Below are 25,292 nucleotides of genomic sequence, written 5' to 3' on the forward strand. Positions count from 1 at the left end.
ATGTACCCAACCTATTTCGTTATATAAGGGATAAGGTCAAACCTAGGAGGAGGGAGGATCCCAATTTGATCACCAAACACTCCATTCCATTCCATCTATCTTCGCTTTGCATCGAGAGCAAGGCAACCTAGAAAGGGGCACCAAGAGCTCCTCCTCCACCACATCCTATCATCTTCCTCCTCTCCAATGAGGGGAGACTCCACTGGTAGTGAGGCAACCTAAGGATTAGCACTGAGCTAAACCCCTACCAAATCTTCTTCCTTTACACTCTGTTGTAACCCCTAAGATTTTGGGTGCTCTTGAGTATAAGGATCATCAGCTACTAGACATAGGGAGCGAATTGGCCCGAACCAGGATAAACTATTGCGCCTTCTCTGCATGATTCTTGTGTTCCTGAGTCCACTCGAGCCATAGGAGACCCCAAACTCTAACACCGACTCGAACAACATGCTTGCCACGGTTTCAACTACGTGACACAAGGCTACTACTGCGAGCAGCACTACATCGTCCAAGCGGCCATGCTCACCACCCCCTATGTTCCCGATGGCTTTGGCCACGACTATAACACCCTAGAGTCCAAACATCTTAGATCCACTCTACATGCTGAGCAAACCACACCTACCACCATCCCACATACGCTTTCATCCTTGCTTCACGTAAAAGGATTAACCTAGGGATGGTGGGATGGACCCTAAAAGCCTTATATGTTGGTCTATCCCACCTTTAACAACCAAGGTGGGACTAAATTCTCCACAATATCTTATTAACATTCACATGAGCCACTATGGGCCAAATTCCAAACTGGGTCAGATGTCACATACACCCCCACTCAAAGGAACTGACATCCTCATTGGCCCAACACACCCATAGTTGGGCAAATGATGACCAGGAATGTTCCCTCTTAGCACACGTGATCATGCATCCAGTGCTGACACATGTGCCATGCCATGCACCCCATAGGGCCTACACGTGCAACGAACCCCATGTCTGCACACTTGACCCGCACGCGCCCATGGCTGCGAAGGTCAGCTCTTTTAGAGAGGTATGTTGAAGAGATTAAGGATTAACAAAGGTTGATAAAGAAATCAAAGATTGCTCTTTAAGATTGTTTCAAAATTTATGAGAAGTAAGAACAACCATCAAAGATCGGCAAAAGGTGATATGAAAGATGAAGATCAATGACTAGAAAGATAAAGATAGATTGACAAGTAAGATAAAGATTATTGACCAGAAGGATAGACAAGAAAGATAAAGATTAATCTTTAGGTCTTCTCGTCTTGTGACTTGATATACTTGAGATCGATGATGATTGTAGCGGACAATACCCCACCTAATAAAGTTTTTGCTCATCTTCAAAAACATGTATGAGAACATTGTCTTGTCAGAATTATCTTCAAGGGACTTCCTTTAGAGATTTCCACTTTAAATAACACGCAACACCCTCCCCCTAACGAGTATCTCATCCCAAGATTTGAGGAGGCTAGCAAGATGGACATAGGGTGGTCTTCAAACTTCAAACTTCCTTTTGTTCAAGCTGTCAAGAGTGGTAGAGGTCTCTACCCCACTTAACAAGAATCTTGTTGCACTTGGCAATGTCGTTGAAGGCAACACTCTCTCTAGTCCTTGCTACAATTGGTGTGTCCTTCGTGTGTTGATTCCTCCATTGAGTTGGGATAAAGAAGAAGGTAGGAAAAAACAAGAGTACGCAAGGATGGTGTAAGAGAAAAGATGGCAAGAAATAGGATTTAGGATTGATCAGTAGATTGGTAGAATAAAGGGAGGACACTACCCCCACTTAACACAGATTGAGGTACTCCTCAAGATGATACCTTTTGGGCCTCCTTCAAACATAGGAATAGAGATGACACACAACCATCACATCAAGCAATACAAGCACACAGCACAACATCAACACTACATGTGCTTCTTCAACAAGGATGGTCATCCTAAGGGCAGATTATAGATGATGAAAGGCCATCAAACTTTTGAACAAGGTAGGATCAGAAATCTTTAGAAAAAACAACATAAACCAAAAACCAAGGGAGTAAGTAGTAATAGCTCAAAGCAAGCTATCAAGGAGGGGATACAAAGAGGACAAGAATGAGGAAATAGTTAAAATCAAAGAGTCAAGGGATGAGCAAATAATTGTATAGCAAAATAGGTTTTAGAAAATGTCCAATGCTAACTAGGCATACGTCCTATAGTCAACACCGCTTTGATACCACTCTGTCACACCTGATTTTCCAAAGAGAACCAAGCACTCATCATATGTGTGCCCAAGAAGTCCACACATACAACAACAGAATAGGAAATATCAGAAACAATGTTACATAGCAGAAAATATACTTATATTTAACACTTACAACTATTAGAGTATCACGGAATGGTTGCTAAACTTCTCCTCAGGCTCCATTCTTTTTAGGCATGGCTGACTGGGGGCTCCGTATGCCAAGATCTTCTAACAAACTTTTGAAAAACTCTACTGCATCTTTGTCCTTCTGAGCAGCACCTTACTACACACTGGGGCTGTGGGGAAAATAGCAAGGGTGAGTCCATGTCGAACTCAACAAGTACAGGCAGAAAGTATCTGACATGCAAGGCTTAATCAAAGGAAAAGCTAACACTGTTTAACTACATATTAGCTTTTTAGTTGGTAAAATTTTATTAAGGCAACCTATTACTAATGTGAGTGATTCATCCCAACCATTAATTAATATAGTGAGTATAACATATTTATTATCATCATGTTACCGAGGTAGCAACCTCAACATTAACCATGGGGTAGCAATCCCAAGTACTAACTCGGGGTAGCAAGCCCAATTAAGAGCATGGGATAGCAATCCCGCCAAAGCACGAGGTACCAACCTCCAATGCATAACCATCTCCATTGTCCAAGTGAGTCATATTCTAATCATGTGAGAGTCTGGGCCGCTCGTGTCCGTGAGTATGACTAATATATTAGTTTTAACTCTATAGAGGTATACACTTTTACTTCAAGTCATGATTCCTATTTGCCCAGGGTCACGACTCCCCAAAACACTACCAAGGTGAGTAGGCAGGGTTTCACTATGAGACTTTTCATAGGTTCTAGCTAATAGAGTGCAACCCGCTAGTAAGAGCTTAGGTCCATGGCAACCATCCCCGTAGCCATGAGACCTGAATTACCATTCTTCAAAACCTAAACCCCCATGTAGCGCATACCCGATAAGTCACACCCTACTAGTAGAGGTCCTGATACTAAGTCAAGCCAGAACCATATAGCTTGAAGTTGTATGGTAAGTCCCAAGTGGCTGCTCCACGAACAGGTCCTTAGGGAGGGCAAACACAGGTACCCCCAGAAAACTGGGCCAAGCCCAAGTATCTATTCCCCCTTCATCACCTTAACCATGCTGCTATATAGCATCCTTACTTCTCCATCATTATAGTCACCATTAATCACAATTATAGCAATCATTAATCATCATTAAGGTAGTAATTAATCATCATTACTTTCATTAACATGTAGTAGTTGTGGTGGAGCAGCTAAGCATAACTACACTACCCTAGAGTAGCTAAGCATAACTACACTACCCAAATATTGAATCCTAGGTAATACAAGAAAGGTAATAAGAAGACTAGTCATGTCCTTAGGGTTTGCAATATTAGACACATGCAATGAAAGTAAAATGAATTTAATGAATAGGAGCAATATGATCAAACAGTGCCTGCACTTGCCTTTTTCCCAAAGTTTAGCTGCTCAGAAGTCTTCGGCTTCTATCTTCTAGTCTTCAGCTTCTGCTGCACTTGCCAGTCCTCAGCTCCTGGTCTTTAGTGCTAACAAACTGCTCTTCCTCTACTCGTAGCAACCAAGCAACACAAACAAACACAACAGACATGACTAAGAACATACATCAAACAAAAGAGACGCTTGAAAAGAGCACACTAAACGGCACCGCCCGGTGCTATGATCATGAGAGCGCAAAAATGGCTAAAGTAAAGCTATCATAAAAAAGGACACGACTATCGAAAGATTTAACTATTTTAGTTAGTGAAATAAGGTGATGGACATTTCAGAGAAATATCCTAAAGTTTAATTAACCAAATTATATTGAATTATAAAAGCCAGAGTTAAGCCTTAGTCATATTTTATTTATAAATATTTTATTGTATTTAAGTCATTTAAATATTTATAATTTAGAAGACTTAGAATCATGTGACAAAAACTAAACGTAAACATTTATGATTGGAGGTTAAACTAAGTTGTTTCTTTGGAAAAGGTATTAATGTTGATATTAATCAAGTTAGCTTTCATTTATAAAAGACCGAAGATAAACCCTAAAACTCGGTTGCATAAGCATTATTCAAATTAATATTCAACTTATAAAATTCAGAGGCATGTAACATGTTAAATGTTGTTGCTAACACGTAGCTCTGGTCGACACGATCGCAACGCAACAAAATGGAATTATAACCCTAGGTTGCTTTTAATTAGAAACATATTAAATAAATATTACTCAAATTACATTTAAACTACTAAGTTCAGAATTGGGTGACATGATAAATGTTAGCACCACTGCGTAGAGCGCGATACTACAAAACTAACACAACTTGAGTGAACTAAAACAGAGCTAAAATGATTAAACAGCGGGGATTAAAAGAAGCAGTGGCAATCTTGTAATTACCACCATCTTCTACCTTGGGTCACCTTTATCTTCATGAACGTGGTTCTAGCCATGAAACAGTAGAGAAGGGGTTCGGCCTAGGGCTTGGCCGACCAAGCAGTCGGAGGCACGACGGGGCAGTGCAAGGCCACGGCAGCGTGGGCCCACACATGGGCTGGGCTGGGCCTGCTTGGTTGCGCCAAGGCGGAGGCGTAGGGTGCTCCTACACGAGCCTAAAGGTCGGCGGTGGCCCTACTCGATCGCGAGGAGGCGCACGCGTGTGCGATGGTCAGCGGCATGGGAGGTGCAGGGCTGTGTGGTCCAAGGCGCGACGTGCCCAAAGCAGAGGCGCAGGGCGACGGGGTGGCCAGAGAAGACGAAGAACATAACAGGCCATGGTGCTCCTCACCGAAAAAGAGCAAGATGGGTTAGGGAAACGATGAAACGATGGTGGATTTGCCAAACGAAGGGCGTGCCAGTGTATAGGATGAAGAGATAAAACTCATAGCGGTGACGATTTCTGCAGGGGACACCGGAGATGGCCGGTAAACCTCGCCGAAGGTTCACCGAAAAAGTTCGTCGCGCAAACTTCAACGATAGGTCTGCATGGCTAGGAGTGGTGGCTCAAGATGGGGTTTTCATATCTGGAACGAATGTGCAAAGGGCTACGCTGACATATATATATAGGTCTAGGGTTAGAAGTCAGGAAAAATGAGGTATTTTTGTAATTTTAGAAATTCTAAAAATATTTTTTTAGTTCCAAAACAATTCTAGAAAAAGCTGAAATAGTTTTAAATCACTGAAAAATATTTATAAAACTCCAAAAATTAAAGGAAAGCTTCTAGGAATGGACTGAGAGATTATGAATCAAATAAAATACTTGGAGCCCATGAAAAGGAATTTTAGAGTGTCTAAAAATTAGATTTTGCTCTAGGAATAATAGAAAAAAGTTTAGAAAATTCCTGGAAAGGATTGAAAGATGTATAAATGTGTTTTTAAAACATGGCACACTCAAAAGCATAAAACTCAAGCACCACATTAACAAAAGCCTGTCAAATTAATTTAGAAATATTTGGAAAAGCACCATTTTCTTTAATAAAAATATATGAAAATTTAAACTATTATTGGTAAATTTTATCCAAATTCTAAAATCCTTTCTTTTATTTAATGCTTTCTATTCACAACCCAAAATGGAAATTTTGGGGTGTGACAGCGACGCAAGAAGGCGCCGGTGGAGGAAGCAACCAAGGCAGCAATGGTGCCCGACCAACCGAGCATCGATGAGACGGTCAAGGCTCCTAGCAGCAGTGGTGGCTTGACTGGCCCCTCCATCGAGGTGCTCCCCCCCAGAAGGGGTTGACCCGATCGAGGTGAATTCTGACCTATCCCCATGAGGGAAGGCCAACACTGAGCCATCCACCTAGAAGCACCATCTCTCGAGCCATGACCCGCCTCCTGACCTGCTTCTTGGCCTACCTCTCCAACAACAAAAACCAAGATAAGTCCCGTCCTCTCAACCCTCTTGCTTCACTTGTCTCTATAAATTGTCTCCTTTAACCCAAGCCACCCTAACGGTAGCTCGACCACACCAGAGGATCGACTGAGCTAACCACCTACTGACCTTTTTGAAGGACAACCACTACAGAAGGCCCCGAGGGAGGTGAGGATGGGACGGACGAAGCAAAAGGACTAGGAGAGGGATCAGCAAGGCGCTAACAGAACAGCCATGACCGCTACGTTGTCACCTATTTCGTCTTTCCCTTCTCTTGTGTCCATTCCATTTTCTTTGCAAGTACCTGCCTGTCTCCTAATCCATCATTGGATTGAGACACCCCATCGCACGATGGGATAGGGCCCCCCAGAAGGGGCATCATCGAGGTTTCTAAGGCAAGCACACCGGGCTTCAAGGCCACCCAAAGCACCTGAAGTGCGAGGGGTGCTCGGGAGATGAGACCACATGACTATGGCCAGGATGCCCAGAAGCGCCCTGATCATCTAGATGAGCGATGTCCGAGTACCGACCCTATGTCGGTTGTGGTGACCCATCGAGGAATGCAGCGAGCCATCGAGTACTGACAGATGGGTTCGAGAACTATATGAATGGCTCAATCAGGAAGTCGAGGATCTCCCCTCTAGGGACATGATCAGGGCAGGGTGTAACACCCCAGTGTTAAGCATTGCATTTGACACTAGCATTTCATGAGCACAAGCATCATCCATTCATTCATGAGCATGAGCATAGGAAATTTCATTTCATTCTTTATACATTATCACATGTGATGTTGATTATATATATGCATATGCTTGTAATCATTAATGACCAATGTATGAAATGGTTGTGAGGTCATGAAAACACATTAGACACATCTAGGATGGTAAATGGAACAATTTTGTATTCATGACATGAACCATTTTTTCTTCTAAGTGTTGGTTTACATTGAAATGCCATTTTCATGATGCTAGTTTGACTAAAGTTGAAAGTAGTTTAGAGAGCTTGCATGGCTATGTGACCTAAATAAAAGTTGTAGTTCTTATCATGAGTAACAAACTTTATTTAAGGGTCATGAGCTAATTCAGTGCCTAACTAAGTCAAATAGAGCTCACAAGTTTCAACTTAATGCTATTTGTAACTTAGAAAATTTTGCTAAATCCTAAACCGGTTTATAGTTTTAGAGTACCCCACTTTGGAGCGCTGTAGTTTCAAAAGTAGCTCGAATGAGGCCATGATCATTATAGTAAAGTTGTAGTACTCGAGTAGCTCTACACTTTGTATTACTGAAGTTTTCAAAAATTCGCCACGGATTAGGAGATAAAGGTTAGTGAACAGGGCCGTTTCAGTCGGCCTAATGGCCTTTTCAAACTGGGAGGACGTGCACCGATCATGGCCGACTGGCTTAGACACCGCACGCCATGTGTCACCGCTTGCCTGTCGATGTGTCACCATATCAAGAGGGAGAGTGAGCCAGCTGCTTCCCATTACCACTCACTTGCGCCCTCACTCTCTTCCCCTCTCTCGCTCTCACGCCCACCGAACAAAACCACTGCACCGTGCTGTCACCGCTGCACCTCCGCTGAGCTCGCTCGCTGTCGCCACTATGCCATTGTCTGATTGCTCGTGTGCACCGCTCGGCCATCACCTCCTCTACCTCGTCGACCACCTATTGCCTTAACCCAAGCCAAGGTAAACACCTAAGGATGAGTTCACCATAGCCATGCCCTCATCAGAGCGCCATCAAGCTTACGCTTGCCATGGCCGTGCTCCACCAAGCTATGTCGCTCATGCTTTTCTCTCGTTAGGGTTAGCCTAGGGTCACGTCTAGCTCACGCACACTGGCTATCGAGCCAACGCTGGCACACTGGTGCCATAAGACGGCTACTCAGTTCCATGCTCTCATCGCTGCCATGCCATGCATGCGGCCAAGCTTCAACGCCGCTCCACCATCGCCCTCACCTAACCCTAGGTCTCCACTAGGTAGCCCTGAAGCCGTAGTAATGCTCGCCTTGGCTTACCATTGCCGAAGACAACGAGCCCACCAAAGCACAGCGCTGTTGCCCATCGGGCTGTCGTCAAGCACTGTAGCGAGCCTCTAAGCCTACCAAGGGCACCCGTAGATGCAAAATGGGTTGGGGAACATGTCGGGGGTGTGCTACCGCCGGCGACCTCATCATCGGTGAGCTTTTCGCTAGTCAACCGCTGCCTTTGCCTTGGTCTCACTAGCGCATGGGGCCAAGTTGACCTATGAGGCCCTGTTGTCAGCCACTGTTGGTGTATAGACCGGGTGCACCTAACTGTAGCGCTTGAGTAAATTTGATTTTCTTTATGTATTTCACAGATTTTGTTGCTAACTTGCAAAAATTATATCTAGAGGTAGGAGTATCCAAATGGGGTGAACCAAATTTTGTTGGATTCATATTGAAGTGTACTATTTGATAAAAATATGAAATCTATCGTGTAGTGTATTTTTTTGGGAGAATTAAATTTAGTAAGATAAGTGCTTTTAAAATAGATTCTATCTTGTAAATTGCATAACTTGAGCTAGGAAGGTGATAAAATTGTGATTCCAATTTTTCTGGTCTTGTATTGATATGCTCTAGCTAGAAAAAATACTAAACCTATAGTAAGCATACTTGTAATATGGTCTTCCTATTTAATCTTAATTAATTGCTAGATTCTAGTGAAATTAATTGGGGTAAAAATAAATAACATCTGATCATACAAATTTTTACACAGTATTCACATACTAGGAGGAAAGTAAAAAATATTAAATCTATTGCTTGACACTTTTCACTATGCTAAACTATTTTTGCTAAAATAAGCATATCTAACTTGTCATCTTTGAAGAGGTATCTATACTTATCGAAATGGCATGAAATTTATACAGTAGACTATTAGAGTCATGTTTAAGCTACTGTAACTTTCTCGAAATTTATTTAGCACTAGAAATATTTACTCTGTAAATCACCTTATTATCTAAGGAAATTAATAAATAAAAATAAATAAATTAGTTAGGCCTAACCATGATGTTTTCTGTCTTGTGTGTGATGCATATAATCTATTGATACTATTAGTGAGGCTTAGAAGTATTTGTTTATAGGAAACTAGTTAATAATTGCTTTATATTTCAATTAGATGACTACATGTGTAGTTTCTGTTGTGGTGATGATTTTATGATGATAATGATCATTTCTATAAAACTTGATATTAATAAAGTTGTACTTGTCTACCTGGTATTAAATTTTCATAGTCATAGGTCTTGCGGTTTAAGAATTATGGCTGTTAGAAATCTGCTGTCACAAATGCTTACTCTCTAGATAGATCTGAAAGATTGAATTGTTTGACCAAGATAACTGCTGAATCACATTAAGATGATTGAAAGAAAGTTGTAGGCAATTTCATAAGATTTCCATAAAGTCCATGACCATATTATTTTGTTGTGTACAACTCTAGTTATGATCAAAACAAGTGGCTACTGTCTTGTAGTCCAGAAAATGATTTACATAAGTGTTTGTCTAACTTACTTGAGAAGAGATATGCACCAACTTAGTAAAATAAAATATAACTTGTTATCACCTTAATGCAATGCTGCTGAGAACACTTATGAGGATGCATTCATCACATCATATCATATTATACCTGTCATTATATATGCATCCATGATATCTTATTTTCTGCTCATGCATATAGGATCGCCTGAAGGGATAACCCTGTTGGAGTTCAAAGAAGAGACAGAGGAACAACAGGAGGCACCTTAGTCTATAGCTCCATAAGGAGAGGAGCAAACTCTTGATGACTTACCTAAGTACCTAGACCATAGGCCAACTTCTTTTATCAAAGGCAAGCTCCGAAGCATTTTAAGCCTCCCATGTTTTACAAAATATCACTTGAGTCCTTTATGTTTGATGCATTAGGTTATAAGAGTTCAATTGGAAACACTTGATGCATAGAACTACCTTGTCTAGATAAATATACCTTTAACCCCATGTAGGTCTAGGATCGAATATATGCTTAGCCATGCTTAGACTGGTAGAAGTCGAGTGATTTCCTGTCACCTGCAAGATATAGGTGGATACGTGAGCACGGTTGGCTATATTTGCTATCATGGAAAAGAATCATGGGGTAATGTAACTGTAGGTTGGATCATGTGATTCCGTTTGTGCTAATTAAGGACCATACCATTGTTGGTGCTTCTATCGAGATTAAACGCATGCCTCTCACTTAGCTAACCGAATAACTCATTCCGACCACGAAGTTGAGTAGATCAACTCAGGTCAAGCCCCGTTCTATATGAGTGCACACTCTGGATGGTAGTAAGGATGTGCGGAGAGCCAGACATGAGCCTAAGGGCAGGCTAGGCTAGAACATCCTAGCAGCTGGTTGTCCCTGATTATTTGGTGCTAATCGAACCCGTGAAATGTGGAACTAAGTTGTACCAAAGGTGACCATTGATCTGGTCTACCTAGGTTTGTGTTAGGAATAAATTCTCAACCGGTTGAAATCAATTCGAATCGCCGTCTCTCCCGGATAGTGAGAAACTTGGCTAGTCCCAACATCGTAGTACGTGTATTATGGAATGATGGTTATGATGAACATGGAATTACTACACCGGCTATGGTTATTATTGATATGCTACTAAATGATATACCACATGTTTGGCATAGGTTAGTTGCTAATCTAGAGATGAATAGCTATAATTAACTTGATGACCGAATTATAATTGCATACTTGAATTGGTAAGCTTTTTATGCAAAATGTTGTCAACCTAGCTCCACTTATATAGCCTTGCATAATCTTAGGAGTCACTTTATTTTTGGTTTATGATGGGTAAGTCTAGCAGAGTACCTTCTTGTACTCAGGGTTTATTTCTCATTATTGTAGATAATACGATGTATCATGGCTACTGTAAGAACTGCTTTTGTCCTACCATAGACGAGGAGTAGGGCCCTGGGCAAGGCATCTCTTGTTAATCCCTCTCTTATGCTTTTGTGGGATTGTGATCATGAGCTAGCACCGTATTTGAACAATGATGATAGATGTTGGTTTCAAACTCTATTTTCTTTCACTACTATTTTACCTGAAATTGGTTTGTAATAACTTTTAATCGTACTCTGATATATGAAGTTGTATTTGTGAACTTTATGTAACATGTGACACGTATGTTGAATCATGGACGATCTTAGTTGTATGTTGGTTGAATCGAGACCCTTCGTGGTACTCGATGGACTACTAGGTTCATATTGGCTCAAGTATGACAGTGCGACCGCTTGCGGGCTGCCGTTGTACTTGTGCTCTTATAAATTGGACAATTCTGCTATGGCTGGCTTCAGAGCAAGATTCAACATTAATTGCCACATGTGTATTTAAAACAAAGGTTTTTGCTTTCCAAAACCAGTTTTTAGGAACTAATAGCTATATATATAGGTGTTTGAATCTAAAGTGTGCCAGTGATCACTTCCTTTATGCCTAGTTAAGGATTTCAGATGGCTAATTAAGTACTAACTTGGGGGTTTCTATTTTTGTCATCCATACGGAGTATGGATGCCATTCACTTGAGTGGTAATATATGGATCAAATGCCACTACGCCAAAGGTAAGATGCCACTCATCATCACAGTGGCATGACCGCAAGATGTGAGCGTGCGGTCTAATGGGGAGAGTTAGCTTTGATACTAAAGTATATATATGTCTCATATATATATAGAGGTATTTAATTGTGGGTTAGCTTTGATACGATTGTATATGCATATTTATATGTATATATGGGACGTATTTACTTTTGGGTAGCTTTGATACATAAGTATATATATGGGTGTATATATATATGGAAGTATTTAGCTAACAACCTAGAGCCCAGATTTTTATTTCTACATATATAATTGTGGGGTTGGGCTGAAATGAAATTCTTGTGCAGGTACACTAACAGCGAAACGTGTAGCCCGACTAGCTACGTTATATATGAGAGAACGCATGTATGCCACCGTGCATATCGTTAGAAGTTAAATTTTCCTAAGTTTGTGAGGACGTACAAAACATACATGCATCATGATCAATCATTCATTACACACTTGCATTGTTCTTCCCATTATAAGTTTCTTATTTGATTAAGTAACTCTTTTCTAGTATAATGTTGTTCTCACAAGAGTTGCACCATTTTGTTGGTATAGATGGCAGCATTAGCTAGGAATCAGACTTTCCTAGAGATGTTCGGTACCCCTGCCTTACTTTGGAGGGTCCTACATTATGCGGGATATACCGAACCGCCTCTCTATTCCTAGAATGAGGTATACCTAAAAGGACAACCGTGGTATGAGGTGCAGCTAACCATACCAGCTCGTACCCAAGCACCCCTGTGGCAGGAGTGGAAGGCCGAATCTAAAGGAAAAAACTCCTTGGGAAGGTGCCCAGGTAGTTGCTTTTGAGGTGTTGAGCCAGATATGTCAGCAACATGGGGATGAGCTTACCGGTAGTGCCACTAGCACTTTTCCTCAGGTGGATCCATCCACAACAGTTTGGGCACAACACAATTGCAATGCATTGATCCTAGACTAGGATGAGCGAGTAGATAGTTCTAGTCCCGCTATGAGTGCTATGTTCACCATGATGGAGATGTTTTATGCTTGTCAGGATACCCGAGACTTCTAGCAGGAGTCCTATACCACTTGCATGGACAGGCTCATGAGAGCCAAAGCTACCTAGCAAAAGCTGAGGAACCATGTTCACAAGCATAAGAAGGCAGCAAGTAAGGCTCGATGGGAAACTGATCAGGCATATGTAGCACTGGGAAATCTCCACACTCAGATGGAGCAACTTGATTAGCAGAGAGTTGTTGCCCAAGAGGCAAGAGCTGATGATTAGGTAGTGCTAGCAGGACTACAGGAGTAGCAGGAGGCCACTCATGCCGAGGCACTCACAGCTACACGCCAGTGGATCCAAGCAAACAACCGTGCCACCATAGCAGAAACAGCATGAGATAATGTCGAAGCCTTAGCCATGCAGTAGGACTGAGTCGAAAGGGACTTTCTCTAGCAGCTTGCACATACCCAAAATGTGGTGGTTAATGTTTAGCATGAGGTGCATTATTTGAACAATGAACTGCACCTGATCCTTGATGAGGAAGAAGATCTAGAAATAATGGTCGAAGATGATGGTTGGGCGGAAGAAGATGTGGATCTGGAGGATGAGGATGATGCTATCTCTGACCTCAACAGTGAGCATGCTGAAGAGTAGAGCCATTTAGTGACTAGTCAATGCACTAGTTGTATCCCTACTATCTGTGTAATAGACTTGTAGTTTGAATTTTAGTATTTGTGACTTAACTTTGATGTAATATTGGCGCTTTGCATGTTGTGTCATTATGGATTGAACTTTGATAAAATTATAGTTTCATTTTACTGGTGAAATATGACATGCATGTTAACGCATTGCGAGTACGATAAGTGATCAAATTGGTGATGTTATGTTGCGAGAATGAATTATTATGCCTCTGTTTTATTGTATGAATTTAAGATTACTCTCTAGTAATTTTAGTTGGGCATGATTACAAAATTCATCTACAATCTCTTGACATCATCCAATAATCACTTATTGTTGCAACTTTGTAGATGGCTCACACTCGCGCTGGAGCAGGCACCAGCCAAGGTGGCAATGATGGTGACTTACCACCACCGCCGTCACTGTCTATGAATGACTTTTTCACACAATTCCTAGGTAATCAGAGAGCCATGGAGGATACACTATGCCTCATTGCATAGAACACCGCTCACGCCCGTCAGCAACATCAAGGGCCTAAACTAAATCAATATAGCTCATTAAAAGATTTCCAAGACACCAAGCCTCCTATCTTCAAAGAGGCCAAAGAACCGCTCCAGGCGGATGAGTGGCTGAACACAATAGAGCAAAAGTTTCATCTGTTGAGGGTAACGGAGCATTAGAAGGCCAAGTATGTGTCTCATCAACTGTAGGGACTAGTAAGGATATGGTGGACCCATTTCCTGTCTTCTCTACCTACAAATGCACAGGTCACCTGGGAATAGTTCAAGTTAGCCTTTAGGGGACATCACATTCCCCTAGGGCTAATGCGCATGAAAGCCGCTGAGTTCATGAGACTTACTCAAGGGACCAAAACCCTTACCGAGTACATGCATGCCTTCAACAATCTGTCCAGATATGCCCCAGAGTTTGTCAACACAGAGGAAAAGAAAATAGAGAGCTTCAAGAGAGGCCTTGGCACCAAACTAATCAAGACTATGCCCAACTCAAGGTGTGCAACCTATAATGAGTTTGTTAGTGATGCCTTAACCTAGGAGAATTAGAACAACTTACATGCAGTAGCAAAGGGCCACAAAAGAGTAGCTGAGGTAGGTGCCTTAGGTTCATCTCAGTCTAGAGCTCCAATGGTAGCTAGGCCATAGTTTCGTCCACTAGCGCCTAAGTATAGGCCTCCTCAGCTAAAAGCTCAAGCCAATTGCCCTCAGAAGACATTCCGCAGGGCATTCACCATTGCCATACCTAAGGGCAATGCAGGCTAGGGAAGCTCAGTAGGACCAAGGAACAAGCAGCCATGCATCAACTGTAATCAGTTAGGTCATTGGGCCAAGGAGTGTCCCCATCCCAAGAAGAATAGCAATCAAAACTAGGGTAATCAAAAACAGGCAAATCCTAAGGCATGTCCTGGATACGTGCATTATACATCTGTGGAAGAAATTCCCATAGGAGAAGTTGTTACTGCCGGTATGTTTCTTGTTAACAAACATCTTGCCATTGTTTTATTTGATTCTAGAGCTTCTCATTCATTTATGAGCCAAATATTTGCATCTAAGCATCATCAAAAGATAATTGAGGTAGACAAGGGTGGTTATAGTATAAGTTCAGCTAGGGCCACTATTTCTACTAATCAATTAGTGAGAGATGTGCTTATCTCTATACAAGAGAGGGAGTACACTATGGATCTTATAATATTACCAGGACTAGGCAATAGATGTGATTTTGGGCATGAATTGAATGAGGGGTCATGGGGTTCTCATTGACACTACCACTAGAACAATTATGTTGAGAGAACCAAAGGGGAGTAATGCTTTTCTAGTACCACTTCCCTAGAGTTTTGATCTTCAAAACTTGTCTTGTGCTATCAAAGCCACTACTCTCTGTGATATTCCAATGGTTTGCAAATTTCTTGATGTATTTCTAGATGAGTTATCGGGTTTACCGCTGGATAGGGATGTGGAATTTAAGATTGAGTTAGTGCTAGGTATAGCACCTATCTCAAGAAGTCCTTATATGATGCCACCAAATGAGTTAGCTGAACTTAAAATTTAGTTGCAGGAACCTTTAGACAAAGGTCTCATTCGACCAAGTTCGTCTCCATGGGGATGTCCAGCATTATTTGTAAAGAAGAAGGACAAATCCTTGAGAATGTGTGTGGAATATAGGCCGCTTAATGCGGTAACCATTAAGAACAAGTATCCTTTGCCTTGTATTGATATTTTGTTCAATTAACTGGCAAAAGTAAAGGTATTCTCTAAGATTGACTTGAGGTCCGGTTATCACCAGATTAAGATCAGGCCAGAAGATATACCTAAGACAACTTTCTCCACTAGGTATGGCTTGTATGAGTATTTGGTCATGTCTTTTGGGCTAACAAATGCTCTACCTACTTCATGTATTTGATGAATTTGGTATTCATGCCCGAGCTTGACAAGTTTATGGTTGTGTTTATCGATGATATCTTGATTTACTCAAAAAATGAGGTAGATCATGAAGAGCATCTGAGAGTTGTTTTGTCTAGATTGAGGGAGCATAAATTATATGCCAAATTTGGCAAGTGTGAATTCTGGTTGAGGAAACTACTTTTCTTGGGTCATATCTTATCTGAAGATGGAATCTCTGTAGACCCAACTAAAGTACAAGAGGTTATGGATTAGAAGGCCTCGACTTCGGTTCATGAAGTTCAGAGTTTTTTAGGGCTAGCAGGCTACTACCATCGTTTCTTTCTGGATTTTTCCAAGATAGCTAAGCCCATGACCAGACTACTCTAGAAGGATGAAAAGTTCAATTGGACTTCAGAGTGTGAAGCCAGTTTTCACACCCTATAGACCTTGCTAACTATAGCTCCTGTTCTAGCATAACCCGACATTAAAAAGCCTTTCGATGTGTTCTGTGATGCATCAGGTATAGGTTTGGGGTGTGTGCTCATGCAAGAAGGAAGAGTTATTGCCTACGCTTCCTGACAATTGTGAAAGCATGAAGTCAATTATCCTACACATGATTTAGAGCTCGCAGTAGTTGTTCATGCCTTGAAGATATGGAGACATTATTTGTTGGGAAACATATGTCGCATATACACTGACCACAAAAGTCTCAAATGCATCTTCACTCAACCTAAGCTGAACATGAGACAACGTAGGTGGTTAGAGCTAATCAAAGACTATAATTTGGAAGTGCACTACCATCTAAGAAAATCTAATGTTGTAGCAGATGCACTTAGTCGAAAATCTCATTGTAACACCTTAGAAGCCTTGTTGGAAGATGGATTTAATTTGTTACATCCTGTTGTGTTGCACAATATTACTGTTAGTTGCTCACTTGAGAGGAAAATCATAGAACTATAGAAGACAGATGTGGGTGTGTTCCACATCAAGCGAAAGATGAAAGAACAGGAAACCAAGCATTTTAGGTTAGATGAAAGAGGTCTGCTATGGTTTGAGGACCGGCTTGTGGTACCAAAAAACTGAAAACTTAGAAATCAAATTTTAGATGAAGCTTATTCATCCAAGTTGTCTATCCATCCGAGTAGTAGCAAAATGTATCAAGATTTGAAAACCCATTTTTGGTGGACCAAGATGAAGAAAGAGATCGCTACCTATGTTGCTAGGTGTGATAATTACAATAGAGTCAAGGTCATTCATTTGAAATCTGCTGGATTACTTCAGCTGTTGCCTATTCTAGGATGGAAATGGGAAGAAATAAGTATGGACTTTATTACAAGCCTCCCGCAGACACAACAAGGTCACGATTCTATATGGGTCATTGTAGATCGCCTCACCAAGTCAGTACATTTTGTACTGGTTAACACAAGGTATCTAGCTGAGAAGTACGCTGAGTTGTATGTTTCACAAATCATGAGACTACATGGCGTACCAAGGACCATAATCTCATATCAGGGACCATAGTTTATAGCTCACTTCTGGGAACACTTGCACTAGGCATTGGGAACTAAACTAATCAGAAGTTCAGCATACCATCCATAAACTTCTAGACAAACCGAGCTAGTGAACCAAATCTTGGAAGCTATGTTGAGAGCTTGTGTTATATCGTCCAAGGGTTCATGGGAAAAATGGCTACCTTTAGCTGAGTTCTCCTATAACAACAATTATCAAGAGAGCATCAAGATGGCTCCTTTTGAAGCCTTGTATGGCCAAAAATTATCGCACCCAATTTTGCATAGCAAAACCAAGTACTCATATATGTGCGCCCAGGATGTCCAAACACACACATATATAACAAATTGCAATAGTATCAAAGTAAAGTACTTATTACATCGCATATATCATCATAAAGTTAATACAAAGTTTGCTCAAAGGCAATATTATTACAATCACAGCAGAATAACTAACCCAACTGCCACAGGGACTCCAACTGGTGAATGTCTCCCTAGTAGTCCAGGACATCCTCCGGACACTCTTCATATCCATTATATATTACCCATCTAGGATTTTCATTGAATGTAAAGCAAGTGTAAGCTCACCATACTTAGCAAGTATATCAAAGGGATCTATGAGGCTCAAAAAGGCTTGACACTGTTTGACTGCAGTTCGCTATTTTAGTTGATCAAATTTTAGCATCCTGATTCACTACTTTAATGAACAGTCCCAATTCCCAAGTGATATCAAAGTATAGTCATGTTTATCTCAATTCCCAACCATCCATCATCCACAGTAACCACTAATCTCAAAGGATCTAGAACGCTCGTATCCGTGAGCATGGCTGTTATAACTGGTTAATTATTTCTGCATAAATTGTACAACTTTACCCACCGAGCCGTGATTCCCAATGTCAGGGTTTGCGACACCCACTACACCTCTTCCTAGGAAGTGTGGCAGAGTTTCACTATGAAACCCTTAGCTAGTTGCACTAACAGGTTGTAGCTACAAAGGAATGGCACGTGGGCATTGCAACACGGTGCACACCCTAATAGAAAAACAAAAGATACCCTCTTACCCCCTACTAGAGCTACAGACAAGCTAGTACAATCTAGTTAACAGGTTAAAGTCAGAGCCATGTGACACTCGAGGTTGTACGGTCCCTCCTGGGTTGTCGCTTTAGGATTAAGACCTTATGGAGAGGCACTAGAGTACTCAACCCCGTACTCTAGCCCCCTATCTGTTACTAAAAAGCTCCATTTTATCACATTGCATATAGCCTTTAATTATGTTTAATAATTATTTCATGTTAAGCGCTGTAGCATCTATCCAAAATGCCTACCCAAAAACCTCAGGTATCAAGGATATGTGGTACAAGTAATCATCTAGGTAAATTCCTTAAAGGCATTTGAAATTAAACACATGCACGAATATGTATGGTAATAGTTCATAGGTAAAAAGGGGCCTTTGGTACACTTGCCTTCCTCAAAGTCATCCTAGAAGTACTGCTGATCCTGCTGGGGGTCCTCAGTCACCTCAAATGGCTCACCCTCTAATCATGATCCAATCATCAATCAAGCATCATACCAATCATTACATGCATACAAGATAGACTTTCATTACAATAGTACACCAAACAGTAAAAACATAAGTTGAAAAGCTTATAAATCTATTCTACGTATTGCTACGAACACGTGAGCGAAAGAATCACTCAAATCGGACTTAAAACGTGAAAGTTATGCATGAAATAAGATGTAATGGCATTTCTATAAATAAACTGAACCTATTTTTGAATTAAAACAATTAAAAATATAAATACTCATGGTTATAGGACTACGGGTACTAAATTTGGAAAATACAGGGGCCTAACCGAATAAAAATAGGACTGAAAAATAATTACTTTGAATTAAAATGGATTATGTGTTGATTCTAAGAAAACCAAAGGGTCTTTCTGCAAAAAGGGCGTGCTTGTCTGTAGTTTGGACCTGGCTGTTGATTGGGCGGCCACGTGGCGCCCTCTGGTAGGTGCGGTGCACCACGCATGCGTGGGCACGCTGATGTGGTGGGGTGGACCGGGTCCATGGCCCATCTGGTGGACTGGTATACTCCCCAAAGGGGTATCTAATCTGGACCGCTCCTTTACGATCTGACGGCGCAACTTATGATGGAATAGGGGGTCATCGGCGATGATGGCTCCCACGGCGGTGCCATGGCCAACATGACTGGAGATCGCTGGTATGGTGTTCCAAGGCACAAAATCGTGAATGGAAGGCATGGGTATGGTTAGGAGCTCACCACGAGTCTGATGAAGGTGTTCTTGGCGTTCGGGATGGGCTCTAGAGGCGAGGTTGATGACGGTAGGGCTCTGGAGAGAGAGAGAGCATGCAGGTGATGTTCAATCCGAGGAATTCATGACCAAAATCATGAAACCAGGGGTACCTAAGGGCGTGGGAGGTCACAACGAATCTCCGGGTGGCATCGGTGTCGAGCTTCGAGGTGCGGGAGAGGGAGAGCTATGTCGGCGGTGGTTCTCAGCTGTGAGTAGAGGATGGGAGAGGGGGAAGGGATGGGACAGGGCTTTATAGGCCGGGCAGTGAGCGCTAGAAGGAAAGGGAGTGGGGGTAATCAGGGCGGTTGGCCGCCTACCATATGCGAGCGACGGCGGTGGCTTTCCATGCATGGCCACACCATCGGTGGCTGAAGAAAGGAAAATGCCAGGGGAAAAGAAAGGAAGCCCAGGGAAGAAGAAAGGAAAGGAAGACAAGGACACTGACAGGTGGGGCTGGAGGCGTAGCGGGTGAAGGAAATGGCTCACGGCGTGGCTGGCTGGCGGGCGCTGTGGGCCGGGGTGCCAATGTAGGCTGCGCGCTGGCGTGTGGGGCAGGCCGCCGAGTGAACTAGTGCGCCTGGCTGGGCCACGTGCGGTGCGCGCACAGGATGAAGGAAAAGGCCATGGGAAAACAGGCTGGTGCAGGAAAATAGAAAGGAGGAAGGATGGGCGTGAATGGGCCGCTAGTGGGCCAGTGTGGGAAGGAAAGAAAAATGGGGACTGGGCCGATTCCTGGAGTTGGGCCAGAATGGAAGAAGATGAATTTTTTTTTCAAAATCAAATCATTTTCCAAATCTATTTTCTCTATTTTCAATTCTAAGCCAAATTCAAATGGGATTTGAATTCAACTTCAAATCATCTAACCCTACACTCAATCAAAACCATATGCTTCGGCATCAATGCAACAACCATTGTTTCTAATCCTTATAGTGTATTTTATTTATCCAATATTTATTATTTGGCCTAATTTAAAAAATATCTAGAAAATGTAATAAAGGTTAAGAATAAATTGCTAATTTGTAGTAGAATTTTTGGGTGTTACAAACCTACCCCCCTTAAGATTAATCTTGTCCTCAAGATTTAGATGGTTCAAAGAGATTGGGATAGTCAGTTTTTAGATCTTTCTCTCTTTCCCAAGTTGCCTCATCCACTGAATGTCTGTTCCACTGAACCTTGCACATTCTTATTATTTTGCTCCTTGTGATTCTGTCCATTGTTTGCAAGATTCTCACTGGGTATTCTTTGTATAATAGACCCCTCGGATATCCAGTTCTTCCAAAGGTAGTTGTTCCTTAGGTACTCTCAAACATTTCTTAAGTTGCGACACATGGAAGACATCATGAACACCTGAGAGTTGCTCCGGTAATTCTAGCTGGTAAGCAACTTCTCCTCTCCTATTGATGATCTTGAATGGTCCCACATACTTGGGTGACAACTTTCCCTTGGTATGAAATCTCTTAACTCCTTTCATAGGTGAGACTTTGAGATAGACAAAGTCACTGATTTCAAACACCAAATCTCTTCTCCTCATGTCCGCATAGCTTTTCTGTTGAGACTATGCAACCTTCAAGTTTTGCCTTAGTGTTTGTACTTGTTTTTCTGCCAGTTGCAAAACATCTGGTCCAAAGACTTGACTTTCCCCGTTTGATTCCAAAACAACGGGGTTCTACACTTTCTACCATATAATGCTTCAAACAGTGCCATCTGAAGACTCTTTGGTAGCTATTATTATAGGAGATTTTAGCATAAGGTAAACTCTTATCCCAACTTGTCCCATACTGTAGAGCACAAGCTCTAACCATATCCTCTAAGATCTGATTTGTTCTCTCGGTTTGTCCATCTGTTTGAGGATGGTAAGCTGAGCTAAAGTTCAACTTCGTATCCATGGACTCATGCAATTTCTGCCAAAAATGTGATGTGAACTGTGTACCCCTATCCAAAACAATCTTCTTTGATACTCCATGTAAACATACAATCCTTTCCATATATAACTCTGCTAACTTTGCACCTGAATAAGTTACCTTGACCGGAATGAAATGTGCCACTTTTGTCAGTCGGTCTACAATCACCCAGATAGAGTCAAATCCTCTCTGTGTATCGGGTAATCCAACTATAAAGTCCATTCCAACTTCTTCCCATTTCCACTCGGGTATCTTCATAGGCTGTAGCAAACCTGCTGGCCTCTGATGTTCTACTTTTACTCTTTGGCACATGTTCAGCTACATCTCTCTTTAGTCCATACCACCAGTATCTCTCTTTAAGATCAAGATACATTTTAGTACTTCCTGGGTGTATGGAATAGGCTGAGTCATGAGCTTCCCTCAAGATAGACTCCCTAATAGATTTTACTTCTAGCACACAAATCCTTTTGCCAAACCATATCGTCCCTTGATCATCCATGTGGAATCCTAGGGCTTTACCAATCACTATATGCTCCGTAATATCCTTGATCCTCTCATCATTTAGCTATCCCTTACGAATCTCTTGTTCTAGAGTAGGTTCTACCTCTAACTCCATGGTGTTGGCCACAATACCCAAATTTAGGTATTTGAACTCCTCACACAACTCTTCAGGTAGTTGAGTTGTATAGGCCATATTCACATAACTCCTTCTACTCAAGGCGTCTGCTACAACATTAGCCTTTCCCGAGTGATAGTGTATATCCAAATCATAATCCTTGATTAACTCTAGCCATCTGTGTTGCCTCAGATTTAGATCTGACTGTGTGAATATGTACTTCAAACTCTTATGATCCGTATAAATCTCACACTTATGACTAATCAAGTAATGCCTCCAAATCTTGAGAGCATGCACCACAGCTGCTAATTCTAGATCATGAGTCAGATAATTTAACTCATGTTTTCTTAGTTGTCTGGATGCATAGGCAACAACTCTGCCTTCTTGCATAAGAACACCATCTAGACCTTGCCATGAGGCATCATAGTAGATAGAGAAGCTTTTGGTGAGACCAGGTAAGATGAGCACTAGGGCAGAAGTCAATCTCTTCTTTAACTCCTCAAAACTGTCCTGACATTGCTTAGTCCATACAAATTTGGCATTCTTTTCTAACAAGGCAGCCATGGGCTTGGCTAACTTAGAGAATCCCTCGATGAATCTCCTGTAGTACCCAGCCATACCTAGAAAACTCTAAATCTCACTAACATCCTTAGGTGGCTTCCAACTCAACACATCTCTAACTTTCTTGGGATCTACTGCTACTCCTCCATTAGAGATTATGTGACCAAGGAAAGATACTTCTTTTAGCCAGAACTCACATTTGCTAAACTTGGCATAAAGCTAATGTTCTCTGAGCTTCTGCAACACCAACCTCAAATGTTCTTCATGTTCTTCTTCATTCTTATAGTACAATAATATGTCATCAATGAACACGACGACAAACTTGTCAAGGTACTCCATGAACAGTTTGTTCATCAGATACATGAAGTAAGCAGGTGCATTTGTCAAACCAAAAGACATGACTGTGAACTCATATAGTCCATATCGGGTCACAAAAGCAGTCTTAGGGATGTCAGTACGTCTTATCCTCAACTGATGGTATCTAGATCGAAGGTCGATCTTGGAAAACACACAAGCCCCTTTCAACTGGTCAAATAGGTCATCAATTCTAGGCAGTGGGTACTTGTTCTTAATTGTGACCTCATTAAGTGACCTATAATCTATGCACATCCTCTGTGTACCATCCTTCTTTTCTACAAATAGTACTGGTGCACCCCAAGGTGAAGAACTAGGTTGAACATAACCCTTATCTAACAATTCCCTTAATTGTTTCTTAAGTTCTGCTAATTCATTCACTCCCATTCTATAGGGTCTCTTAGTTATGGGTGTAGTTCCAGGTAAAAGTTCAATTATAAACTTGATGTCTCATTCAGGTGGCATACCTGACAATTCCTCAGGGAAGACATCTGGGTACTCATTTACTATCCTTATATCTTCTAAGGTTGTGCCCTCCAACTGATTAACTCGGTAGATTTCTGCAGCTGACTGAGTTGCCACATACACAACTTCCTCTCTAGATGAAGTGGTAAGATTCATAGAACTATTGCCACAATTAATAACTGCTTTCTGCAACCTTAACCAATCCATACCCAAGATGACATCAATACCGGTTGAGTTTATGACTACAAGATTTGCTTGAAACTCTACCCCCCCCTTATGCTAAGGCTAGCAGCTAAGCATATCCACTCTGCTTTCATTACCCCTCCAGGTGAGCTTACTAATATGTGTTTCTTTATAACACTTACTAGAATACCATGCTTCTTTATGAATGTATATGCTATGAAGGAATGTGAAGCACTAGAATCAAAAAGTACTGTAGCTGAGATTGAGTTGACCGGAAACATACCGATCACCACATCTGGTGCCTCCTGAGCTGTTTCAGCAGTCACATGGTTCACCTTTCCCCGAACATAATTCTACTGCAAGTTAGTCGTCTTCTTGGGGCATCTATTGGAGTAATGTCCTGACTCTCCACAATTGAAGCATTTATTATCATTAACTGCATTTGGTGCTTTTGGTGTGCCATTCCTCTGTGGAGCATTGGGGGCATTGTTCCTCATAGGTACATTGTTGGGCTGCTGCTGGCGCTGAGCTGGTGCCTTGTACTGCTGCTGCTGTTGTTGTGCACACTAGGGTTGCTGGTTGCAGTTGGGACCTGTCTGACCTTGATAGCGCTGCTGATGTTGAGCTTGTTGAGGGTTAGCACAGAAGCGAGAGTTGCTCCCAGATTGTTGTCCCTGAAACTTCCTCTTTTTGTCCTCCATCTAGTGGCACTTGTTCTCAATCACTAAAGCCTTGTCCACCAGCTACTGGAAGTTAGCAAATGTATGAGACAACAGCTGGTACTGGAGACCATCATTTAAGCCCTCCATAAATAGCTCCTGCCTCTTTCCGTCCTCATCTACCTCATTCGGTGCATACCATGACAATTGTATGAATTTGTCACGATATTCAGCAACGGTCATGCTCCCTTGCTTGAGAGCCAAAAACTCCTTCAGCTTCATCAGTCCTGCAGGCACATGGTGAGTGCGAAAGGCACTACAGAACTTAGCCCAAGTGATGGGATTAGCTTCGGTATGGCTGAAGCAGAATGAGTCCCACAAATCCAGTGCAGCTCCTTGCAACTGCCTAGAAGCATATAAAATCTTCTCCTTATCATCACACTGAGCAATCACCAGTTGTCTCTCAATGGCACGTAGCCAGTCGTCAGCCTGGAGTGGGTCGATAGAGTGCTTGAATATAGGTGGGTGTCCTTTCGGGAACTCTCCCCTCTTATCTCTGGCATGAGGGGGTGCATTCCCATTCTCTTGCCCCATGTTCTGTATGTTCTGGGCCATCTGCTGAAGCAACTATGTCTGCATCATCATCAGCTGCTCCATGGTGACTGGGGGTGGTGGTGGCAGTTCCTCGCCTCCCTGGTTGTTCCTCCTGGTGTTCACCATCTGTAGATGCATCATATAAGTCTCACATGTCCAAGCATATAACTCTTAAAAGATACTGGTGTAACAAGAGTAGGTGTAGACAAGAGATATATGTAGGGTATACAAGAGGATATTTGTGCTGATTTTTCCGGCGAATTGGACATCAGCAGTGCAGTAAAACGAGCATATCTTACTCTCTGTTTATCATATGATTGTGTATTTTACCTTTCTGGAAAGATTATGAAATTCT

The 25,292-nt window shown here is 41.9% G+C and overlaps 1 protein-coding gene across 1 annotated transcript; it reads right to left on the reverse strand.

Moving 5' to 3' along the window:
• Positions 1–24,427: 24,427 nt before the first annotated feature.
• On the reverse strand, positions 24,428–24,937 carry LOC136480047 (uncharacterized). Its single transcript, XM_066477720.1, has one exon. The coding sequence runs from the start codon at positions 24,935–24,937 to the stop codon at positions 24,428–24,430; it is 510 nt and encodes a 169-aa protein (XP_066333817.1).
• Positions 24,938–25,292: the final 355 nt, after the last annotated feature.

This window comes from Miscanthus floridulus, chromosome 9, assembly GCF_019320115.1.
Source record: "Miscanthus floridulus cultivar M001 chromosome 9, ASM1932011v1, whole genome shotgun sequence".
In the NCBI taxonomy this organism is placed as follows: domain Eukaryota; kingdom Viridiplantae; phylum Streptophyta; class Magnoliopsida; order Poales; family Poaceae; genus Miscanthus; species Miscanthus floridulus.